Source organism: Notamacropus eugenii, chromosome 3 (genome assembly GCF_028372415.1).
Source record: "Notamacropus eugenii isolate mMacEug1 chromosome 3, mMacEug1.pri_v2, whole genome shotgun sequence".
Taxonomy (NCBI): Eukaryota; Metazoa; Chordata; class Mammalia; order Diprotodontia; family Macropodidae; genus Notamacropus; species Notamacropus eugenii.
Genome location: NC_092874.1, coordinates 860,055 through 870,998, shown reverse-complemented (window position 1 = coordinate 870,998; position 10,944 = coordinate 860,055). Strand labels below are relative to the sequence as shown.

The following is a 10,944-nucleotide window of genomic DNA, read 5'->3' as shown; positions in this document are numbered from 1 at the left end:
GCTAATGACAGCACCTACATCCCAAGGTTGTGAGGATTCAATCAATTACAAAGCACTTTGCAGACCTATAAATAAATAAACAAAGGAAGGAAGGAAGGGCCCTGTAAATGCTGGAGGGTCTGACAGAGGCTGCTGGGGTCCTTCCAACCCAGAAATTCTGGGCTTACCAGGGTTGGTCTGAGCAGTAGCAGGAAGCAAGAGGGCCAACCTTCAGGGACTTACAGACACCGGACAGGCAGGACTCCCACAAATGCCCACTGTCAAGGCTGGCTGCAGCAACAAAGCATCCAGAGGCACAGATTTGAGGTAGGGGAGCGTCTGGACTGTGGCAGTGGTAGGGGGCCAAGAAGTCACAACAGGCAGACAAAAGACTCCAGGAGGAGAAGTTTCCCATCGGCAACAGGACAAGGCTGTGGCTCCGAAGCCCCTTTCTCCCTTGCCTGGAGGCTCGAGTTCTTCCCTGATTTGTTTGAGAAGGAAGTTCCAAACTTTTGCCTGCAGGCCCTTGGGACTGCAAAGAGCCCATAAAGGTGTGTGCCAGTGACCCCACTGGGCCCTCTGACCTCTGTCCTCCAGAGCAAGTCTCTTGGTAGGGGGAATTAGAGCAGGATGTCTGTCTTTTTTCTATGCAGACTGAACCCAAGGAGCATGTGATCCAGAGTGCAGTGGGATACTCATTACCACAGAAATATTGGAAGAGACACCTGCACCAATGTCCCCTTTAACACTGCTGACAGCACATCAGCCTTTGGTGAAGGTCTCCCTCTAGCTCTAAACCCTGCCTCCCACTTTGGGAGAGCTCCTTCTTATGGGTTTGCTTCTTATATCCCACTCAAACCTGACCCTTTGCAGCCCTCCCCACAAGGCCCTGGGTTTGCCACCAAAGACCTAAAGGGAACAAGTCCATCCATCTCCCTTCCCATGCCCCAAATCATCTCCTCTCCAGGCCAAATACTCTGGTTCTCCCTATCCTCATATAACTGGCCCAAAGACTTCTCATTGTCCTGGTGACCATCTGCCATCTGGTGGTCCTCCTCTTATCACTGGGGTGCCTGGCCAGAGTTGGACTCAGTGTTCCAATCTGGTCTGACTGGTCCGAGGACTAGGGGTGCCCCCCTTTCTATTCCCGTCTCTTCGCTTGAGCCTTCTTGGCTGTCCCCTCCTCACTGGCTAACTCAGGTGGAACTTTGGATCAGCTACAATGTAATCTCATTATTGACGAGGGCAAAGAGTGAACTGTTTGGCAAGGCTGCTGTTCTGCTCCTAAGAGACCTTAGCAGAGCATTCAGAGCCTCCAGAACTCTATGTTCTGATTGCTTTATCTTGCCAAGGTCCATGCGTGCCATCAACACCCTCTTGTATTAACTGCTTTGAAATCCCTGAAGCATTTGTTCATTCCACTCAGAATGAGGACCATGGCATTTATTCAAACCACTGTTGCCCAGAGGGAGGGACTTCAGCAGCCCTTAGTCCAACTGCTATAGGAAAAGAGTCCTCCCTATGATGATCCCAAACAACAATTGAGGGGCTCATCCTGACCTAGGACCTCCCAAGGCAGCAACCAGTGAGGTCACTCTCATCTTAGGGAGTAAACCTGGCCACCTGGCAAACTCCCCTGCTGCACTGGGGCAAAGTGGAACAGGCAGCCTTCTTCCCGAGGATGGTTGGCCCCTTGGCCTCCCTGCATACCCCGGTGTCAGGGGTCAGTGAGGGAGAGTCAGTAGATGATCCCCTCAGGCTCAAGAAGCAAGTAGTTCTTCAAAGGCAAAGGTAAGGGCAGGAGTGGGATGATCTTGTGGCATCTGCTTAGCAGGACCCTGCGCACTGCACATCTGGCCAGGTGCATGAGAGACCTCGGGGTGTTGCTGCAGATGGTGAAGAGAGAGTGGTAGAAGTCCCAGTGCCTCTGTGAGAGACGACACAAAGGAGGCCGGTCAGAGCCCAGCCATCCCCAGTCACCCCAGCGGTACACCTGCCATCTTTCCGACACCACATGGCTTCCATAGTCCCTAAATGAAGATAGGCCACCTGGCCAGAAGCTCTGCTCTGGAGCACCTGCTCTGGAGCACAGGGTCAGCCAAAGGAGAGGTTGTCCAGAGAGGACCAGGCTATGAGCCAGGCTCTGCCCTCAAGCCTGGATGACCTATAGGAGAGGATCTAAACAATGGATACCCAGGGGGCACAGAGGAGATTCTGAGCTCTCCAGCCAGGTTGGAAAGGTACCAGCACAGACTAGACAAATGCAGCCCAGCTGGGGATGCCTTGCCTAGAACTGGGCGGTGGCTCATAGCCAGAGGCCAAGTCATAGGTGTGCAGGGGGTCTCCTGAGCTCAGGTGATGTCACAGATAAATAAGGTCAGAGCCCCTGCAGAAGGGCATTTTCACCAGACCCAAGGTCTCATCCATCACATATTTCTGCCCGCTTTCTCTCCCTCCCCATCCTGGGAGAGATGACCAATAAACAGGGCAGCCCTGCAAGAGCTGGCTTCCAAGCCTGAGCAGGCATTTCCCCTGCTTCAGAAGGTCCCCCGAGGGCTTGGATCAGCTCCACCGGCTTGGGCCACCCTGTCTCTCACAGGCTATTGGGGGGCCCAGTTCCAACCTTTATTCAGGGGTCCCATGTTCCTGATTGCCTCCTCACCTCCAGACTGTCCTCCGGGATTGCCTTCTTCCACTTGGGCGTCCATACGATATGCTCATAGACATTGACAACCACTTCAATTGCTAGAGGGCAGTCATGGCAGGACTCTAACACCTGTGTGACAAGATGATATCCATGTGCACCCATGACAGTCAGTCAGTGAACTATCATTTATCAAACTCTTGCTACATGGCAGCTGTGTTCAGAACAGAGACCAATAATGAGGCGATTCCTTCTCACAAAGAGCTTACGCTCTCCCCAGGCCTCCACAGTTACTGTCCACGGAAGTCATTCTTATGGAGAAGGGGATGGTCAGCTCCACTCAATGGTCAGGGCCAACCAACTGGCAGCCACAGTGCAGGAGAGACAGCCAGACCCCGCAAGGGAGAGACAGGAGGTGGCCACTATCCCCCCTCCCCCATCCCTTGGTGAAGACAGCCCAGGACCCTGCAGCGGAGAGTCTGGAAACAGTGATGCCCCCAGACCAGTCCAGTCACCACAGTCACCATCCAAGGAATAAAACCCCTATGGAGGTGGGACCTAGAAGCTTCCTCTGTAGGGGATGCAGCCCCCCCTTCCTCAACAGCCCCATCTATCAAACACCCAGAGAGAGAGCTCTGCACCCCCACAGAGCAAGGAGTTTCTGGGTGGCTCAGAAACAGAAGGGGTCTTATTCAGGGAAATGACACCCAAGACGATCTGGTGCTTCTGCTTTGCCCAGGTGCCCCAAGGGCCATTGGAGGGCCCCTCAGACACACCACTAAAACCTGGCATTAAAATGGGAACTCTCTGGGACCAGGGACTGACCAGACTGACTCTTTATTCAGACCCCCAGAACTTGGCACAGTGCCTGGCATGCAGATGGCACCTGAGGAATGCCTTTCACTCACTCAGTCTCTCATTCATTCACTCATTAATTCACTCATTCATTCACCCACTCACTCATTCACTCACTAACTTATTCACTCACTAACCTATTCATTCCTTCATTCACTTATTCAAGCACATACAGAGAGATGTCAAGAACTGACATATATTTTCAGAAGCCATGCCAAGTTATGAAGCAGGAGCTGTGCCTTCAGGCAGCCAAACTCTCCACCTCTCCACCTTCAGTCTCCAGCCCTCTTCTGTGTTCTCACTCTACTGGGTGACCCACAGCTTAGGTGGGGTGAGGGTAGGAAAGGGTCAAGTTAGTGTCTGGAGGCTCAGGAGGATGCATGGGGGAGTCATCCTGGGCTTAACCAATGAAGGTCAACCCCACGTGGACCTAGGGCATCGACCCCAGAACACTAGTTCATTCAAAGCATCTTTTGTTGGGAGATGGCTCCCTGCAAGGGGACATTTGGTATACAAATCACAGTGGCTCTACCGTTGGGGGCTCATAGCCTTGGGGCGAGGCAGGTGATGGATTATTCCTGGGAAAAGGATACCCCATCTGGGCTCACACAGATATCTGGGCTGGAAGATTGATTGTTACAAGCCTTCACCATGACTGGAAAGTTAGCCATAAATTCTATTTGTGTGCATGAATGATAATAAAAAAGTTACCCAGGAAGGTTAATGAGTCTTCTGAGACAAGACATAGGGTGGTGCTGATGTAACAAGGCTGAGACCCTTAGGTGTTGGTGTGTAGAGAAGCCCATCTCTGGCACTGCTTTGAAACTCCAGATGCTCCCATCAAGCCATCAGCGCTTACTCAATGCCCACTGTGGCCTCTTCATCTCAGTAGAGGCCTCGGATAGTGTGCTCCTTTTGGGGTGGCCCCTAGGGCCCAGAGGGCAACACTGGGAAGACTTGGGCAGTTTTATCTCCAGAGTAGACTACACTAGGGTTAGACTACTGACCACCTGGACAGAAAGAGGAAATGGGGGAGGGATTTGCCATGGGAGAATCACTGGACCTTGGTCACTTTTACCTATGTGACCAGAGGCAAATCAATTCACCTGCTGTGACCTCAGTTTCCTCATTTCTAAAATGACAGTCTTGGTCCCTTCTAGTTCCAAATAAGAAGGAAAGCTAAGCCTCATCGGACATGCCCATTAGACCGGGGGAAAAGAGTTTGCCACAGGCTCCCAGGGAGGATAGGGAGCCTCCCTCAGCCTTCAGTCCAGAAAGGCAGGATGCTCTCAAGAGTGAGATACACATGAACCCTCCCAATAGTGACAGACCTTTATGGATGTCTGCCAAATTGAACCGTGCCATTCTGATGTCACCCTTGTTTTCCAGCCCAGACCATGATAACCATCTGGACAGAGCCCTGGGGGCTCTGGGCTCTCAGCTCCAGGTTCAGATCTTGTCACCGACATTTCATGCCAGGGTCTCCATCTCCCACTTTGTAAAATGAAGGGATGGGAATGGTGCCTCGAAGGTCCCTGCCAGCTCTCCCTCTATGGTAACAGAACAAAAATGGACAGTAAAGGGTGAACCTCAAAATAAGTAAGAGGGAAGGAGTACTTTCCCACCCTGGAGGAGCTGAAATCACCTGGCCCAGGTACTTCCTGGGGTCCTGAACTCATGGGCAGGTACAATGGCTGAACTTTCCCCAGGGATACTTGAGTGATGGTGGAGAAGGGCAGAGGTCTTTCAGAAACAGCAAATGTTAGCCCAATTTTCCAGAAAGGAAAGACTGCCTATAACAGGCCAATGAGATTGACTAATTCCTAGCAGGATTCTAGAATTTGAGTGAATTGTCTAAAATAGGAAGACTGACAGGGTTTTATCAAAGCAAGTCCTATCAGGCAGAAGGGAGCTGGGCGGACTCATGGCCCCTAAGGTCCCTCTAGGCCTCAGTCTATGACCCTAGCAACATACAGCTAGGATCAAAGCTACATTAGTTCTCTTTCCACTCCACAGCTGGGGCCATCTTGAGAATTCTAGAAAATCCTAGCAAGGAGGAAGAGATTTGCTCTCTAGAGACCTTGCACTTTGCTGACTAACCTCAGTTAAGGTCCAGAGGTCTAGAACCTAGTGTGATTAATAGTCAATGGGACCCAAACAGAAAGAAGAGTAAGATATGGAGCTCACCTCATCAAAAGGAGGGAATTTGCCTGAGGTTTGACCGAAGACTCAGTGTGTAAAAGTTGATTAGGTGGAGGGCACAGCGGAGGCTTCTATCATTGGACAGAAGGAAATTTTGCAAGAGAGGGTCTCAGGAAGCTAAGAGGGGACTAGTCTGGGTGGTTCTTGGAATAGCACTTCCCTGCAGGAATAAAGGGGCCTTCCAGCCCCAGGATCATCTTCCCTAACAGACATGGTAGTTAAAGATGGATTGCCTGAAAGTATTGGCTACAATATATGGAACTCTCAATGAAACTTTTCCAAAGCCCCAGAATTTAGAGTCCTGAAAGTCTGAGCAAGAAGGGACCTTTAAGAGCATAAAGCCCGGATAATTGGGAGGGACCTGAGCCTTAAAGTGAGCAAGTCTTCCACTCCATCCCCCCCCTTTACAAGTAAAGAAACCAAGGTTTAGGAAGCAAAATGACACCTCGGTCATTTGCTGGAGGACAAATTTATAAAGTACCTTCTATGTACTAGGCAGGGAATGTCCCAAGGAACGTACAAACATGAACTCATTTAATACTCACAACCACCCTGAGAGGTACTTTCTATTGTCATCCCCATTTTACAATTGAGGAAGTTAAGTGGCTTGCTGAGGGTCACACAGCAAATGCCTGAGGCTGGATTTGAACTCAGGTCTTCCTGACTCAAATCATGTGCTCTATGTGCCATATCCCAATGCCTCCACGTTAAAGAAGAAACTGAGACCTACAGAGGAAGTGACATTTCCAAGGCCACACAGCAAGGAGGTGGCAGTCAGTTTGAAGCCTAAGTCTTCTGATCATGTGACAAGTGCTTTCCTCCCCTTTGTCCCTGGGCAGCCTATACAGACATAAAGAGGAAGAAATATTCTGTGATCTGAGCAATCCTGGGGGACTGTACTCAGCCCTCTAGTGGATGCCCAGGGTCAGGTGAGTGTGGTTGCTGGGGTCTCTCTGAAGTCAAGGGGCATTGTTGACCCTCTACCTTGAACTTCTGCCGTGCCTTCCTTCCTTCCTTCCTTCCTTCCTTCCTTCCTTCCTTCCTTCCTTCCTTCCTTCCTTCCTTCCTTCCTTCCTTCCTTCCTTCCTTCCTTCCTTCCTCTCTTCGTATATGCTTGCATGCATTAATTCCCTTACCCTCTCTCTTTGGCCCACAGACTCACCACCACTTCTAGGTTAAAGACTGGAACTCACCCTTGGACTCCTCTGATCTTTCGCAGGCTCTACAGAATGGGTTTGCAACATCCTGTCCCCTAAATCTCGTTGGCTAACTCACAGCTTCCTGATCTGTCATGTTAGTACCAGCCTCAGGGGTTGGTTGGTGTGGGAGGGGACAGTCCCTCCATCTATCTCCAAGTCAAGGAGATATGGCTCCCTGTGGAGTCTGAGGATGTGTTTTGAAGACAGCAGGACTTTGACCCACTGGTCCTTAGCCTCAGGCTTTCTAGACAGACTCCCACAGAAGATGACACAGTACCAGTGCATAGCTGTGTGAGGAAGGGTCCTGGGTCTTGGGTCTTGGGAATACTCTGGACCACAGGAAAGGGCCAAGTGCTTGGGAGCTGACCAACAGCCTTAGTCCTGACCTGGTGTGTGTGCACATGGGAAGCAGAACACAGAGCTGAGCGTGTGCATGACCAGAGGCCCTTGACCTGGTTACCTGGGGTATTTCTGACTGTTGGCTCTGGGCAGAGAAAGGAGTTGGATTTTATACAGGGTCCTACAGGTTCCCTATGGTGCTTTGGGATAGGGAAGGGGGCAGTGCTACAGGGATTGCATCCTCCGGGAAGGGGAATGAAGGGAGGGTGCTCAAGCTCCCTAAAGGCCGAGGCACTTTCTCTTTCCCCTAGACACGTCTGGTTGGGCCCACTGCCCAGTGGAGAGGCTCTGCAAGCGCGTCCACTGAGGCGGCTGGGGTCTGTCAGTGCATCGGTCTGCGGGCCTCACCTTGTGGAACTGGGGCGGGTAGATGCGCGCGGCCCCGTGGTTGAGCAGAAGCTGGTAGCAGCGGGCAGGCCGGGCCGACGGGCGCACCGGGGTCACCTTGAGCACGTACTGGATGGCTGCGCAGCCGTTGACGTCCATGAGGTTGGCCTCGGCGCCTGCCTCCAGCAGCAGCCGCATGACGTCCTCGTCGCAGTTCCAGGCTGCCTTGTGCAGCGGCGACTTGAAGTCCTCATCGCGGGCGTTGACCTGGGCCTTGGACGCCAGCAGCAGGCGGCAGACCCGCTGGTGCTGGGCGCTGTACACCTGCTCCCTGAAGCGCAGCGCCCAGTAGGCAGCCAGCGCCAGCGGCGTCTCCAGGTGCGCGTTGACACTGTCCACCAGGGCGCCGTGCTCCACGTAGAAGGCCGCCAGCTCCGGCAGACCGCAGCGCACCGCCGCGTGCAGGGGCGTCTCCTCGTCCGCGTTGTTGGTCTTTATGTTCACATTAGCGCCTGGGAACAGGACCCGACGTGATGGAAAGGGAGAAGAGGACCAGGAAAGGGGAGGAAAGGAGCAGGAGGGGAGGGGAGGGGAGGGGGAAGGGGAGGACGGAGGGGAGGGGGGGGGGAGGACGGAGGGGAGGGGAGGGGAGGACGGAGGGGAGGGGAGGGAGGACGGAGGGGAGGGGAGGGGGAACAGAGGGGAGGGGGGAGGATGGAGGGGAGGGAAGGGGAGGACGGAGGGGAGGGGAGGACGGAGGGGAGGGGAGGGGAGGACGGAGGGGAGGGAAGGGGAGGACGGAGGGGACGGGAGGGGAGGACGGAGGGGAGGGAAGGGGAGGACGGAGGGGAGGGAAGGGGAGGACGGAGGGGACGGGAGGACGGAGGGGAGGGGAGGGGAAGGAAAGGGAGGATGGAGGGGAGGGGAGGGGGGAACAGAGGGGAGGGGGGAGGATGGAGGGGAGGGGAGGGGAGGATGGAGGGGACGAGAGGGGAGGACAGAGGGGAGGGAAGGGGAGGACGGAGGGGAGGGAAGGGGAGGACGGAGGGGAGGGAAGGGGAGGGGGAAGGGGAGGGGAGGACAGAGGGGAGGGGAGGGGAAGGAAAGGGAGGATGGAGGGGAGGGGAGGGGAGGGGAGGACGGAGGGGAGGGAAGGGGAGGACGGAGGGGAGGGGAGGGGAGGACGGAGGGGAGGGGAGGGGAGGACGGAGGGGAGGGGAGGGGAGGACGGAGGGGACGGGAGGGGAGGACGGAGGGGAGGGAAGGGGAGGACGGAGGGGAGGGAAGGGGAGGACGGAGGGGACGGGAGGACGGAGGGGAGGGGAGGGGAAGGAAAGGGAGGATGGAGGGGAGGGGAGGGGGGAACAGAGGGGAGGGGGGAGGATGGAGGGGAGGGGAGGGGAGGATGGAGGGGACGAGAGGGGAGGACAGAGGGGAGGGAAGGGGAGGACGGAGGGGAGGGAAGGGGAGGACGGAGGGGACGGGAGGGGAGGGGGAAGGGGAGGGGAGGACAGAGGGGAGGGGAGGGGAAGGAAAGGGAGGATGGAGGGGAGGGGAGGGGAGGGGAGGACGGAGGGGAGGGAAGGGGAGGACGGAGGGGAGGGGAGGGGAGGACGGAGGGAGGGGAGGGGAGGACGGAGGGGAGGGGAGGGGAGGATGGAGGGGACGGGAGGGGGAAGGGGAGGACGGAGGGGAGGGAAGGGGAGGATGGAGGGGAGGGGAGGGGAGGACGGAGGGGAGGGGAGGGGGAAGGGGAGGGGAGGGGAGGGGGAAGGGGAGGGGAGGACGGAGGGGAGGGGAGGGGAAGGAAAGGGAGGATGGAGGGGAGGGGAGGGGGAAGGGGAGGACGGAGGGGAGGGGAGGGGAGGACGGAGGGGAGGGGAGGGGAGGACGGAGGGGAGGGGAGGGGGAAGGGGAGGACGGAGGGGAGGGAAGGGGAGGACGGAGGGGAGGGGAGGGGAGGACGGAGGGGAGGGAAGGGGAGGACGGAGGGGAGGGGAGGGGAAGGAAAGGGAGGATGGAGGGGAGGGGAGGGAAGGAAAGGGAGGATGGAGGGGAGGGGAGGGGGAAGGGGAGGGGGAGGACAGAGGGGAGGGGAGGGGAAGGAAAGGGAGGATGGAGGGGAGGGGAGGGGAGGGGAGGACGGAGGGGAGGGAAGGGGAGGACGGAGGGGAGGGGAGGGGAGGGGAGGGGAGGACGGAGGGGAGGGAAGGGGAGGACGGAGGGGAGGGGAGGGGAGGATGGAGGGGACGGGAGGGGGAAGGGGAGGACGGAGGGGAGGGAAGGGGAGGACGGAGGGGAGGGGAGGGGAGGACGGAGGTGAGGGGAGGACGGAGGGGAGGGGAGGGGAAGGAAAGAGAGGATGGAGGGGAGGGGAGGGGGAAGGGGAGGACGGAGGGGAGGGGAGGGGAAGGAAAGGGAGGATGGAGGGGAGGGGAGGGGGAAGGGGAGGACGGAGGGGAGGGGAGGGGAGGACGGAGGGGAGGGGAGGGGAGGACGGAGGGGAGGGGAGGGGGAAGGGGAGGACGGAGGGGAGGGAAGGGGAGGACGGAGGGGAGGGGAGGGGAGGACGGAGGGGAGGGAAGGGGAGGACGGAGGGGAGGGGAGGGGAAGGAAAGGGAGGATGGAGGGGAGGGGAGGGGAAGGAAAGGGAGGATGGAGGGGAGGGGAGGGGAAGGGGAGGGGGAGGACAGAGGGGAGGGGAGGGGAAGGAAAGGGAGGATGGAGGGGAGGGGAGGGGAGGGGAGGACGGAGGGGAGGGAAGGGGAGGACGGAGGGGAGGGGAGGGGAGGGGAGGGGAGGACGGAGGGGAGGGAAGGGGAGGACGGAGGGGAGGGGAGGGGAGGATGGAGGGGACGGGAGGGGGAAGGGGAGGACGGAGGGGAGGGAAGGGGAGGACGGAGGGAGGGGAGGGGAGGACGGAGGTGAGGGGAGGACGGAGGGGAGGGGAGGGGAAGGAAAGAGAGGATGGAGGGGAGGGGAGGGGGAAGGGGAGGACGGAGGGGAGGGGAGGGGAGGACGGAGGGGAGGGGAGGGGGAAGGGGAGGGGAGGGAGGGGAAGGGGAGGGGAGGACGGAGGGGAGGGGAGGGGAGGACGGAGGGGAGGGGAAGGGGAGGACGGAGGGGAGGGAAGGGGAGGACGGAGGGGAGGGAAGGGGAAGGAAAGGGAGGATGGAGGGGAGGGGAGGGGAAGGAAAGGGAGGATGGAAGGGAGGATGGAGGGGAGGGGAGGGGAAGGGAGGGGAGGATAGAGGGGAGGGGGGAGGATGGAGGGGAGGGGAGGGGAGGGGAGGATGGAGGGGATGAGAGGGGAGGACGGAGGGGAGGGAAGGGGAGGAC

At 57.5% G+C, this 10,944-nt stretch overlaps 1 protein-coding gene across 2 annotated transcripts in view; it reads right to left on the bottom strand.

Annotated features, from left to right (window-relative positions):
* Positions 1–1,407: 1,407 nt before the first annotated feature.
* The window catches only part of ASB4 (ankyrin repeat and SOCS box containing 4), a 27,618-nt gene continuing 18,081 nt past the window's right edge, over positions 1,408–10,944 (bottom strand). The window contains exons 3-5 of one of the 2 annotated variants that reach the window (XM_072650744.1): positions 7,627–8,117; positions 2,642–2,755; positions 1,408–1,865 (exon numbers count right to left, since the gene is read on the bottom strand). In XM_072650744.1, the coding sequence (XP_072506845.1) occupies positions 1,740–1,865; positions 2,642–2,755; positions 7,627–8,117 (731 nt within the window). In that variant the 3' untranslated portion in view covers positions 1,408–1,739. Of the gene's footprint in view, positions 1,907–2,641; positions 2,756–7,626; positions 8,118–10,944 lie in introns of both variants that reach the window. The other variant, XM_072650743.1, reaches the window with a different exon arrangement.